General features: G+C 33.6%; 1 protein-coding gene across 3 annotated transcripts in view; it reads left to right on the forward strand.

The window, feature by feature from the left end:
- The window catches only part of Xrcc4 (X-ray repair cross complementing 4), a 278220-nt gene that overhangs the window by 19713 nt on the left and 243988 nt on the right, over positions 1–14519 (forward strand). For all 3 annotated transcript variants that reach the window (XM_047556340.1, XM_047556341.1, XM_047556339.1), the window contains exons 2-3: positions 1698–1846; positions 7716–7891. In XM_047556340.1, the coding sequence (XP_047412296.1) occupies positions 1708–1846; positions 7716–7891 (315 nt within the window). In that variant the 5' untranslated portion in view covers positions 1698–1707. The remainder of the gene's footprint in view (positions 1–1697; positions 1847–7715; positions 7892–14519) is intronic.

A 14519-nucleotide genomic window follows, 5' to 3' on the forward strand; every position in this document is an offset into this window, starting at 1 on the left:
ACTACATATCTACCAGGATAGTTGAAATGAAGGATTTGAAGCAACTGGAATTTTCATATATTGATTTTAAATTGATAAGCCCTTTTAGAAAATTGTTGGTTGTCTCCATGTAAGCATATCCTCTGATCCAGCATTCCAACATGGGGATATACCAAACAGTAATGCATAGGTATTTGCCAGAATGTTTATGGCAGTACTATTTGTAATAGTCAAACTAATCTACCAAATGCCTATCACTGGATATTGGATCAATAAGGTTTTCTATATTCATAATGGAAAACTACAGCTTTGAGAATGATATACAACTCTTAGAAACAAAATGGATGAATCTCTCAAACATAATGTCAAGCAAAAGAAGCCAGGCACAAAATAGAAGATGCTGTAAAATTATTTTAAATTTCATAAAGTACAAAAACATTCAAAATTCTAATCTTCATTAAAGAAGTTTTGGGGAGGTAGAGATGGAGAGAGAATGTGAGAATTAATTCTGCTTCTTGATATGGGTCCTGCCTTACATGCATTTGTTCAATTATAAAATTCATCAAGTTGTATTGTTATTACATGTTGTTGAGTGGGGGGCTCAGACCTAGGAAACAAATTTGGGATCCCTGCAGGTGGAAGAAGATACAAGATACAGTTAGGCTAGTAGACATGCTTTATTCAGAGGTGGCAACAGCCTCCAGCCTCCAGCTTGATTTAGCCCACAGCTAGTTCCATTTTGCTCCAGTGGGTTTCATTTAGACCTCCCACCCCCACCCCAGCCTTTTCCATAGACCTTTTTATATGCAGGCCAAAGAAGGCACACTGCCAACAGGTCACCTAAGTGGCCACATGTTCACAAGCAAATGATCATGACCCTGAGTACATATACTGAGTGTTTCTGACCCTAACCATAACAACTGATTCATGGCCTTAGTCACACACTGAAGACAATACAGCCTGCTGGAAGCCTCAGCTAGGGACCTGATTATAGTCATTTGGGGCCTGCCTCAACAGTACTTTTATTTCTGTCTAAAATAAATAAATAAATAAATAAACAAATAAATAAATAAATAAATGAAAATTTATTGGCCTCGGGCTATGATAGTTTTGTATTACCCATGCATGTGTCTATTACAAGGTGTTCTTGTCTCAGGGAACAGTGTAACTGACCCTGGTCACAACTTAGAGAAGGCAACTGTTTAGTTTTGAGATTTTCTTTTCCTATGATTTATTTTTACCCTTCTTTTTTTTCCTCCAGACAGACTTCCTCCTTACTAATTATGGTTACATTATAATTGTTAAGATTACTTCCAGGTCTTTCACACAAGTTCTGGTGACTCACTCACTCTTTCTCTTTCTTTCTTTCTTCCTTTCTTCCTTTCTTAATAGAGAAAGAGAAAGAGACTTGATTCTTGGGAAAGGAAAAAGTGAAATCTACTTTTCATATTGTTGAGATGGTAATTTTTACTTAGCTTCATTACTTGGGCTAATCTTTTGCCATTTGTGGTATTCTGTATTTCTCATTTGTTAAAACCATGATTTGATATTGAACAAGAGTATGATTTATTGAGTTCATGATTGACTCTATTATATGTTTTTTTTTTGGTTTTACTTATTTTCTTGGCATTTATATTGCCAAGGGACTAGCATAGAAAACATCACCATTTGATAAATAAAGTTTATTTTAAAAATACTAATTTTATCTTTCATAACAGGTAATCAGAAATGGAGAGAAAAGTAAGCAAAATCTGTCTTGCCTCTGAAGCCAATATCATTCATTTTCTGCAAGTGTCTTGGGAGAAAACACTAGGATCTGGTTTTGTTCTTACACTTACTGATGGTCAGTCAGCATGGACTGGGACAGGTAATATTAAAAACAAATTTTTAAAATGTAAAATTTAAATAATATGCTGTTCTTTAGTCCTCAGTGACACTTCAAATTATAGTTTCTTCAATAGATATGCATAAAACTAGTTACTTTTACTTGTAGTGGTACTCAAGTTTATATGCAGAATTGTAACATTTAATGCTATTTTCCATAATTGTTATAAATAAAGAAATTAGTGGTTACCCAACTAATTCTGATTACCATGTGAGTCTTAATACTTGAACTTGGTCAGAATTCTGAAATAATCTCTTAATATAAAATATGACTAGTACCTTTAACATGGATCTCCTCTTGGGACCCCAGGGAAATATTGGGAGGCAGAGGAAGCAGGTTGCTGGATCAAAAGTTTGTGTTGGATTGTGGTCCCGGAGTTTTCTTTCTACTTCATCCACTTATGTAGTTTGAATTCCAATGAGCATGTACTATATTTGGAACAAAACAGAACTATAGCTTAAAACTTTATAATGCAAGGGTGAAAACCATATATAGGATTTTGACTATTTTATAAAATATAATTTTAATTTTTTAAATCTTTGTTGATAATCTTTTAACAATGCTGATAACCCTTAAATTGTAGTTGGAACATTGCAGGTATAAAGTAAAAACATTTAGAATTGTTTTACTAATGGAGCAAAGTTTAAATACTCTTCTAAAGTATTTTATTAAAACATTTTAAAAAACTTGCTATAGTTTTGAAGTCATTTTTAGAGTTATGTTGTGATATTTTACTTTAAATATTTTTGTTACTTTACATGCTATTTGTATCTTCTAATTTATGATATACTTCTCCAAAATTTCTTTCATGTTTTATGCCTTTCAGTAATCATTTCTGTTCAAATTTTAGGGGCAAACTAAGCATGTAATATTGATAATTATTTAACCATTTTATAATTAAAATACATTGTAAAATTTTGTTTTATTCAGTCAAGTTGAATTTACATTTGCAGTTTTTTTATTTGTCTTTTATGACAATAAAAAGTGTTAATGTAAGGATTACTGTAAAATAAAGAAATATCAAGGGTAATATTTGTAATATTCATTATGGTATCTATTTAAGCCATACATTTCTGTGTGAGAGAAATCAGTAGTTGATTGGTTGTTGCAGTGTAGGAGTGGAAGAAGATATGTCAGGCTAACTGTGGTGGTGAAATTGTATGACAGTTCTTATTTTAGGGTGAAGAGGTAAAACATGGCTACAAACCACGGCAATGTGTTAATGCTGGTCTATTTTGATTGAAAGAATAAAAGAATGTCTTAAATATATAAAACTGGTTAGAAAAAAATTAACTGTTTACTTTAGAGTCAGCACATTTTTAAATGAAAACTCCAGTTTCATATTTATAGTTGTCATTGATAGTAAATTCAGTATTTATACCATTTGTTTTTTAGCTAATGGAATTTAATGTGACAGAAATGTGATATTAAACTAGTATATTCTTTGGTGGTTTGTTAACATTTTGACTTCCTGTACTGAACAAGTTTTCAAACAATTTTATAGTGCAGTCTGTTAATTTTATTTTCAAAGATATTTAATAAAGTTTGAAATTTCACATTTTATGCCTTTCATTACTCATTTCTGTTTTCTTGTTCAAATTTTATGGATGGACTATGTAAGCATGTAATATTGTTTCTATGTTTAATTAAGGCTTATTATATAAAAGTAATATAGTTCTTTACAGATAGACAACATGATTAAGAACACTGAAGCAGTTAAATAATTGAAACATGAAAATACATTTCTTTCCTCTATCTCATTGTTTGTTGTTGTTCAATTTTTTGATTGCTGCAACCTTTAACTTGCATAATTTCTCCTTTCATTTAAGTGAAATTAAAAGGATGTGTGGTTCCCTTTTGTCTCCCCCATGCTAAGTTCATTGATTTTTCCTCCCACCACCAGTGTTCATTCTAATGAATGTTTTTTGGTGGAACCTAATTATTATGTGGCCTCTCATCACTTCAGTATTGTAGAGGGTTTTAGCACAGAGATAAGTCACAAAGTGACTTGATCAATGACCATTATGTGACTCTTAAAAAAATTGCTCTCTATAGTAAGAAACATACATTAGCCATCTCTGGAGTAGTTTTAAGTTTATTGAGGAATTAATATTTATTAATTATTTTACTATCCATTTGTAATTGTCCTAAAAAGATATTTGGTGACATATAGGTAAACAATATGACACAACTTAGTGGAAGAAGGTATTTTTGAAATATATGAAATAATTAAGTAGGTTTATGATGTAAAATCATCTGAATTCTTAATGGAATAATGTGGTATGTTATCTAAGCTCCTACATAAGCTTAGGATTTGTGCAGTCTTTGGTTAGTTATATATAGGCAACTGAAAGAAAGAAATTTTTCTTTACGTCTTCATCTACCTAAAAATGGTATTAAAGCGATGCTTTCATGGCTCCTAACAGTCTGAGAATAGTTCCTTGTTTTTAGTCATGTTGACCTGCTTACCTTTATGCCTCATTATGATGTGGTTCAGTTGCATCCTTGATGAATATTATTATTCCCATTGCTTTTATTCCTGATTACTGAATTCTGGGAGTAATGAATGCTTATAGCTGTGCTTCTTTCAAATGATATTATCACAAAATTCAACTGGTGACCATATTTTTTGGCCAGGTTTGAAGTTCTAAATAGTCAAAATTTCATATTTACCTTTATAGGCATTGTTCAAGTAAGCTTTTCTTTTTAGTACCTTTTTAAAATATGGTTTTTAAAGGGGAAGAGTAAATAGATGATTTCCTTTCATAATTTTCTCTCTCAAAAATTATTCTGCAATTATCATAGAATTCTTAATAGGTGAAACATAGAGGGTATTAAGATGATATCTAAGATGTTATCTGAAACATTATCTAAGATGTCAGCAATTGCATGTGAGCTCCATATGACTGGCATTTATGTTTATATTTATTATATATTTAATTATTGTTTTTACATGTGCCCAAAAAAATGCCTGGCACATATTACATGTTTATTAAGCACTTTTTGAATGGATAAATTGAATGAATAAATTTTATTAAGTATTTTCAGATAAATATCTTTTCATTGTAATGAAATTTAATAGTTTTAAGTGGAGTTTTTATCAATAGATGTTCCTTATTCTACAAGGTCTCCATAACTGCATTAAAGATAACAAATTTTTTTTCTCTTTCTCTGCAAAATAATTTTTTCCCTAGGTATTAGCAACTTTTTAAAATAATGCAAACATAATTTATTAAGTTATTTCTTAAATAGGAGTTATTAATCATCCTATTTTTGTTTTATCAGAAGAACTAGTAGGGTATTTGAAAGGTCAATAGTTTTGATAGTGATGGTCATCTTCTATATGTTTCTACTTCACAGATAGAAAATATGTAGAAGTGTTGTTTTAGTCAGTTTTTTTTTTCTGCTGTGACTAAAAGACCTGACAAGAACAATTTTAGAGGAAGAAAAGTTTATTTGGGAGCTCATGGTTTCAAAGGTCTCAGTCCTTAGATAGCCAGCTCCATTCCTTAGGGCTCGAGGTGAGGTAGGACATCATGGCGGAAGTTGGCAGAGGGAAGTAACTCACATGATGATCAGAAAGCAGAGAGAGAATAAGCTCAACTCACCAAATATATACCTCAAAGTTACACCCCCAGTGATCAACCTCTTCCAGCCACACTGTACCCACCTTCAGTTATCACTCAGTTAATCCCTATTGGGGTTAATTCACTGATTGAACTAAGACTTTCATAACCCAGTTATTACACCTCTGAATGTTCTTGCATTGTTTCACACATGAACTTTTGGGGGACAAGCTGTAAAATCATATAGGAACACAAAGCATTTTTATTCTTATATCTGCTCAAAGGCTATATGAAACATGAGAATCATATTTTATTAGAGCTTTTTATAAATAACTGATCATGTAAAATGTATGGTAAATGACAAAATCATCTTTTTCATTGCCTATCATGGGGTTTCAGACACTTTAAAGTATATAGACAAAAATTATGAAAAATGTTTTGTTTTCAGGGATTCTTTGATCAAGATTTTCTTGTATTCTGTAATATTTCATAATAATGTGTTTTCTAAAGTCATGGATGGAAATAATTTATCCAATGCCCCATGTTTCTACCTGCTCTCAAAAAAAAAAAAAAAACAACCATAGAGACATAAATAAGAATAAGAATTCCACCTTTACTACTTATATACTTTATAATCCTAGACCTTTACTTTATCTCTCTGAGTCTCAGTTTTCTATTTTTCAAATTGAAAATGATATCTGTTTTTCGGTCATGAGGAATAAAATAAATAAATTTAACCCATTTAAAAATAAAGAACCATATAGATCTGTCATCATTGTGATAGCCTGAGCCAACATAGGAAACCTCCTAACCACATATACATTCCAAACAAATGGAATGTGGGACTTTTATTGAACTCTTTGCCTCAAGTGTAAAACTCTTATTAAGAAGTTAGCTTAGAAGTGTGATCTATAACTGGTGAAACCTCTAGGGAACCCAAGGTAGGTAAACCATCCACTATCAGTTAAGACCACTTCTGCCTGGAGTGCTTGCCATTCTGGCTAGGTTAAACATTATAAGACTTGGAAGGAAAAAATGCAAAACAAAAGTGTATCAGTAGATAGAGAAACAGGATTAATGTTCCAGAAAACAAACATAAAAACCGTTTTGTAAAAGATGTTAAGTATGTTTAAAACATTCAAATATTAGAAGGGTGTGTTAGTTTATTTATTAGTTTATTTATTAGTTTATTTATTAGTTTATTTTGCATTACTGTAGGGAAATATCTGAGGCAGGCTGTCCTTGAAGAAACGAGGCTTATTTAGTTCATAGTTTGATAGACTGAAAGTCCATGATCAGTCAATCCCACTGGTTTGGTCTCTGGTGCTGGCCTACTGGTGGGTAGCATCAGAACTGAGCATATGCAGGAGAAATAGATTGTATTTTGAAACCGCAGCTGGATAGTAATTCAGCCTCACTCTTAGAACTATTCACTCTTGTAAGAACTGACAGAGGATACCATTAGAATTATTTTAATTCCTTCCAAGGGAAGCACTCTGAATGACCTAGGACCTCCCACTATGTGCCACCTCTTAAAATTCCAGCAAGCTCTCATATAGCTACACTGAGGATCCAATTCCCAATGCATGAATGCTTGGGGAACACACCACACCCAAACTATATCAGACAGATAGAGTAAGGATAGTATATTATGAAAAAGCAATAAGGAGAATATATAGAGATAAATAAAGAAAATATATAGATACATAGATAAGAGCATTGGAGACCAGATCTAAAGTATGCTATGTTTCATAGGGAAGATACTCAATGAATTTTAGTTCCTTTCCCAATTCTTTCTTATCACTTCCCTTCATCCACATTTTTCTATTGTTAGCACACAAGATGAAAAGAAAAGAATGAACTTCACTTTTACTTAATTTGCCTACATGAGTGAGAAACAAACTATAGATCATTGAATCTTTGAGTCAAGGAAGAAAGATACTGGAAAATACTGAGCATATTAATCATAAAAGGAAATGATTTTATCTGGCTATGATTGAAGAAGGTACACAAAATGAGAATTTCCATGGTAATTTACAATGCATATATTTTATCTAAGGACTGAGAAAATATTCCAGTAGTCTAATTTTCAGATGAGATTTGAAATTAAATGCAGTTTTCAAAAATCACTAATTACATTAAAAGGTATAATTTGACCTAGAAATATGTGGTATGGGGATTAATTTTACTTTTTGTTTAAACTTCTGTTATATGTACTTAGGGGTAAGCACATATTTTTCATGTTTAGAAATATTCCTTTTAAAACTTGTTGATACTTTCTATAGTTTCTGAATTGGCGATTTCCCAAGAAGCTGATGACATGGCAATGGAAAGAGAAAAATATGTGGATGAACTGAAAAAGGCATTGATGTCAGAAGCAGGACCAGTGAATACATACAAGTTTGATTTTTCTAAAGAATCTTATCATTTCTCTTTTGAGAAAAACCTGAAAGACGTTTCAGTAAGTACAACTTCTGTAACTTTATAATTGGCAAGATGTCACTGCTCTTATTGAGGAATTATGCTTCAGGATCAAGAAACTAGCATATTATTCCCAGAACATCTCAGAAATAATAGCTTTGAAAGTACTTGGTTTCCAAATTAGAAGAATGATTCAAAGTTAAAGTCATTGAAATATATTAAAGAATTATGAAAAGTAAAAAAATGTAAAATTTATTAATTTGTTAATGCTTTAAAAATGTTAAGTATTATAATTACATGAATCAGCAATTGTAAACTAATAAGGCAGAAATCACGAAAACCGGTCACACATATTTCATATATTATATATTTGACAATAATGATTCTATATTTTCTAATATTTTTAAGCTGATGAAATATCTTTAATCTTATGAGTGAAAGAGGTTTTTAAATTTTTTAAACTAAATTTGTCTCTAAAACAAATTCTCAATAAAGTTAATGTAGTAACGATTTCCTTATCTTTTTTATACTATAGATTTCATATGTGATTGATAAACAACTTTCAAAAAACCAATTCAACCTCTAATCAGTTTAGGTAAAATATAAAGATAGTAAGTCAAGAACCTTTAGTAAATGAATCACCATGTTGATCTGAATTGGTACAGGAACTGAGCAGGATGTAGAGCAGATGTTCTTGTCTGCAAAGTATGCAAACTATGGAATACTTAAGCTGAAAATTTCTATTTAAGTATTTCTGAGTCTGAGAATAGAAACTTGATTTTGTATTCTGCTACTTCACTGAACTTATATATTAGCTCTAGAAGTCTTCTAATGGCCTTTTATATCTTCTACATATAGGATATCATTTTCATACAATGATATTCCTTTCCTATTTACATTCCTTTTATTTCTTTCTCTTCCCTAATTGATCTAGCTAAAATTTGAAGGTCTATATTGAATAAGAATGGTGAGAGTGGTGCCTTTTTCCTTATTTTAGAGGAAATACTTTCAGTTTTTCCCCATTCATTATGTTTGCTTTTGTTTTGTCATACATGGCCTTCATGATGTTGAGGTAAGTTTCTTTTATTCCTAATTTCTCCAGTGGTTTTTAAAATTTTTTCTAATTAGTTATACATGACAGTAGAATGCATTTTGAAACATCATACATAAATAGAGTATAACTTCTCATTCTTTCGTTGTATATGATGTAGAATCACACAGGTTGTATAATCATATATGTACATAGGGTAATAAATCGATCCATTTCAGGGATGCAAGATAGTTCAAAGGTTAATCTCCAGTGTTTTAAATAAATGTGTGCTGCATTTTATCAAAGGTTTTTCTGCATCTATTCAGATGTCACATGATTTTTGTTGTACTTTATATTGATATGATGAATGATATTGATTTGCATGTGTTAAACTGTCTTGCATCCCTGAAATGGAACCAATGAATCATGATTTATCACCTTCTTAATGCATTAGTGAATACAGTTTCCTAAAATTTTATTATGGATTTTCCATCTATGTTCATCAAAGATATTTGTCTGTACTTTTCTTTCCTCACATTGCCTTATCTGGTTTTGGTATCGGGGTGATACTTGTTTCAGTGGGTTTTGGAAGTATCCTCATCTGCATTTCTATTTCATGGAGTAATTTGAAGAACGTTGTCAATAGTCCTATTTTAAAGATCTGGTAGAACTCAGCCAAGAATCCATCTGGTCCTGGGTGTTCTTTTTAAGAAGACTTATTGTTTCAGTCTCATTGCTGCTCATTGGTCTGTTAGGTTTCCTGTATTCCTTGGTTCAATTTTAGTAGGTTGTGTGTATCTAGAAATCTGTCTATTTTTTCCCTAATTTTTCCAGTTTTCTGGTATATAAGGTTTTTAAAAATAGCACCTAATTATCCTCTCAATTTCAGTGATATCTGTAGTGATATTTCCTTTTTCATCTCTTGTTAATTTGACTCTTCTCTCTCTTTCTTTTGGTTAATTTAGTGAATTTTTTTTTTATCAAATTTGTTTCTTCTTTTGAAGAGCCAATTCTGTTACATTGATCCTTTGTATTGGTTTTTAATTGTTTCATTAATTTCAGCCCTGATCTTAATTATTTCCTTCCTTTTAATGGTTTAGAATTGCTTTTTCTAATTTATATAGAACCTTGAGACACATTATTAGTTTGTTTATTTGGAATCTTTCCAATTTTTAATGTAGGTATTCATAACTATCTTTCTTCTTAGAATTGCCTTTATAATGTCCCAGATTTTTCTGGTATATTGTATTTCTATTCTTGTTATATCCTAAATATTTTATATTTCTTCTATGGCCCATTCATCATTCATAAGTATATTGTTGTACTCCATGTATTATGTAGTTTCTGTTGATTTTTAATTTCATTGCATTATGATCTGATAAGATGCAAAGAATTATATAGACCATTTTGTATTTGCTAAATCTTGCTTTGTGACCTAAAATATAGTCTATTTTGGAGAAAGTTTCATAGGCAGCTGAGAAGAAAGTGTATTCAGATATCATCAGATGAAATATTTTATATATGTGTTAAGTACATTTGGTTTATAGTATTTTTCAGGTCTAAAGTTTTTTACTGATTTTGTCTGGATTACCTATCTATTAGTGAGAGAGGGTTGCTGAAATCATGTAGTATTTTTGTATTGGGATCAATATGAGTATGTAGGGTAGTATTTGTTTTATATAATTAGGTGCACTGATGTTTTGGCATAAATATTTGCTATTGTTGTGTCTTCTTGTTTGAGTTTTCTTTTTAACCATTTTGAAGTCAGCTTTGTCTCTTCTGATTTGTTTTGGCTGGAAGTCTGCTTTTTTGATTCTGATAATGCTACTCCTGCTTGTTTTCTGCTCCATTTGCATAAAATATTTTTTTTTCATGTTTTTCAGCTTGTGAATATCTTTGTGAAGTATGTCTCATACAAGCAACATCTAATTGGGTCTTCTGTTGTAATCCAATTGGACAATCTGTGTCTTTTAATTTGAGAGTTGAGGTCATTTACATCTAGTGCTATAAGAATGTTGTTTATTATTTCCTACTATTTAAATTCGTTTCCATTTAAATTTGTTTCTAATGTTTATTTTGAGCCTGAGTCTCATCTTCTCAGCTACTCTTGAGATTCATCCATTTGGGAGCTCTGAAGTTTGTTTTTAATTTCTTCTCTATGTAGTATTTCTTGAAGTATTTAGTTCTAGCTTTTTAGGTTTTTATTTCTTCTTCAATTCTGAAGGATAACTTTTCTTGATATAGCAATTTTGGTCAGCAATTATTTTCTTTGAGGATTGGAAATACTGAGTTCCAATTCCTCCTGACTTTTAGAATCTTTTCTTAAAAATTCAAAGTAATTCTGATTGACCTTTCTCTAAATGTGACCCAATGTTTTCATCTTGATAACGTTAGAATTCTGTCCTTGTTCTGTATGTTAGGTATTTTAATTATAATATGTGGCGGAGAGATTCTTTTTCAATCTTGTCAATTTGGGGTTCTGAATATGTCCAGTATCCAGATGTTTGGGAAAATTTTTAAATTATTCATCCAAAAAATTTATGCATACTCGTAGCAGATATATCAGATTCCTCTTTGTAATGATTCATAGATGTTATCTTTTGGTGCTATCTCACATTTCTTAGATATTCTGATCATAATTTTTTATTTTCCTTTTTGCTGACTGAATTTTCAAATTTACATACCTGTTTTCAGTACCTGAAATTCTGTCTTCCACTTAATATAATCTGTTGGTGTGGTTTTCAACTGAATTTCTCCAGGATTTCCATTTGGTTTTTTTTCAGAATCTTTATCTGTTTATTGAAATACCTCTTTCATATCCTGAATTTTCTCCCTTAGTTCATTTCTTCCATCTTCTTTAGGTCATTGATTATTTTAATAATCATCTTTTGTATTCTTTATTTGGCATTTCCTTCATTTTGGTGTCTCTGGTATCATTTATTGAAGTATTGTTAACTTTTGGGGGTGTCTTATTCCTGTTTTCTTATTAGTTGTTCTGTTGATTTTTCTTGTATTTACTGGAATGATTATCTCTTCTATTCTTCTGCCAGGAATTTCTAGTAATCTTCTTTCTCTTTACCAACTTCCTCAGGGGGGCCTACATCTAAGCATCAATACTCTTTCTCAGCATGAAGCTACTGCTGTGTTCAGTACTCAAGCACAGCTTTGAGAGGAGATAGTAATCACCAGTAATTGTGACCATTTCAGAATAAAGCCATATACTAATAAACCTTAAAAAATTATTGAAAATATTCACCACAATTCCACTATCAGAATGAAAATTAAAAATGGTGTTCAAGAATAGATTGAGAAATTAGGTATTCAGAGAGTGTAATTAACTATTAAAGTATATTGGGCATGAAAAGGAAAAAGAAACATAAAATGGGGATGATAGAGACAGGAGCATATAACACAAGAAGAAAAAGAGACAGGAGAGAAGAATATAAACATGATCAAAGAGGATAAAAATTCCAATTAATGCTTTAAAGCATTAAAATGAATACATGAAATTGGATTAAGGAATACATTATCAAGTAAGAGAAAACAAATCAATTTGCAAGATAAAGTCTGTGAAATCCAAACTGAAATTAGGGACTGGAGTTGTGGCTCACTTTTAAAGTGCTTGTCTAGCACATGTGAGGCACTAGGTTTGATCCTCAGCACCACATAAAAATAAATAATTCATTAATTAAAGCCCAAGAAAACCCTGAAATTAGAGACATTTATTTTATTCCATGTTGAACTATTTGACATGGAACGAATTCTCATTGGCCCTTCCTATTTTGGATTTCATCAGACATGGGGAGGTTTAGTAAATGCCCACACCTCCTTGGGCTTACTTCTTCTCCGGGTGTAGGGGTAACAATCTCATCATTCTTCTTCTGATACAAATCTAGGAGACTTCTGTTCTTTGATATATCTGGACGCCTAATAGCTTTGTTGTGAATTAGAGGAGACAACCCCTAATTGTCTGAGTCTAGAAACCAAGTCTCTCTATGGTTGGGGATGCAGTCTTGTGTGGCTATCTATAGAAATGCTTTGTGCAGTCAGAGCACAAAATAAATGTGAACACAGCCATGTAGATTTTGGGCTGTGGAGGGTGTTGTGGTCTAGGGAAAGGTATGGAGGTCCAGCTGTATGGTGCTTGGTGGCCCCTGAGAGATATGGCAATGATGTTGATGAACTTGCATCTGGGCAACCTGGGTGGTGACTGGTGTTTGTGGGGCCTGCATCTGTGGGCACTCTGTGGGGTCCAAAGTCCTGTTGAGAATGGGGACCTCTGTAGGCTGCCGAGGATCACAGGGCCTCTGCCAGCCACCAATTCATGCTGTTAGTAAGCTAATACCTGCCTTTGGCAGCAGCAACAGGCTGTGGGGCCCTCATCTGGGCATCCTCTATGGGACACACAGTAATGCTAGGGCCCCAGGGCCTCTGCCCTGACTTGTTGCAAATTCTGTGTCTTCTGCCAGCCATTGGGACTCACTATTGGTGTGCCCACATGTGTAGCTGGCATCTCGTGGCTAATGTCTGTGGCCCTCTGTGGTCAGGGAACCCCTGGGGCCTAGGGCTTCTTTTGGCTGCTGTGGATCATCAGACTTCTGCCAGAGCATACTGTTGGTGGGCCAGTGTCTACAGGCGGTTGGTAGTGGCAGGGTCTGCGGAGCCTGGAGACTGAAGGGCACATGGCACAGCTGGGGCACAGGGACCGATGCCCTCCGCTGCTGTAGATCCTGTGGCTTCTTCCCACTGCCTGGGCATGTTCTCTAGTGGGTCCATGACTATGTGTGCTTAGTGATGTTGGGCATATGTTGGGGGCACATGCGTGGGCACCTCTGTGTGCAGGGCAACACTGCAAGCTGGTAGTGGTACTGTTTTCAGCTGTTGGGATCACGCTGCTGTGGCCAGCTGTCAGGCACTCCCTGAGAGTGACTTGCTGTCTGTTTTACTCCACCCTACTCCCCTTGTTGATGAAGGGAGGAAGGCTTGACACCTTCAGATAGCGGTAATTTCTCTAGAGATTACTGGGATAACCTGTTTCAAAGGCTTTTCCTAGGACGATATTTGCTGCTGTCTGTAGAATGGATATAGTTGTATAGATTTAATTCCTTCTAGAGAGGCCTAGGTGTGGTCTGTTGTGCCCAAAAGCTCGAGACCCCACAAGGACCACCAGAGACCACGATCAATGCAAGCAGCAAAGAGTCATTTATTAGCAAGTTCGAACCTGGTCCTCTGCGTCCTTAACCAGTGACGCTAAGAGAGGCCCCCAGCCCTCGTTAGCAGGGTTTTTATAATGAAAGGCAAGCAGTTTTACAGTGTTCTTTTAATTGGTTAACATTTGAACAGCTAAACATTAGTCCTCCTCTGGTTGGTTCCGGCCAATCTATTTGATTCTCATTGGGTCCTGCCAGAACTGAACGGTCCTAGGGGAAGAAGGGAGGAGGGAAGGGGTGAACTATGCAGGAGATGAGTCGGGGCTAAGCCCCGCTCCTGTCCTTGACGGATAAGGTCTCCAGGCAACCGCACATTCCTCGGACAAATATCTCTTAACAACCTTGGTGAGCACAGGGGCCCAGCAGTCCTGTATGTCCTTGAGACAGTTAGCAGCACAGATACCACCCTGCTCTCAACAGGTCTCCAC

The sequence above is a fragment of the Sciurus carolinensis genome, chromosome 6, assembly GCF_902686445.1.
Source record: "Sciurus carolinensis chromosome 6, mSciCar1.2, whole genome shotgun sequence".
Lineage (NCBI taxonomy): Eukaryota > Metazoa > Chordata > Mammalia > Rodentia > Sciuridae > Sciurus > Sciurus carolinensis.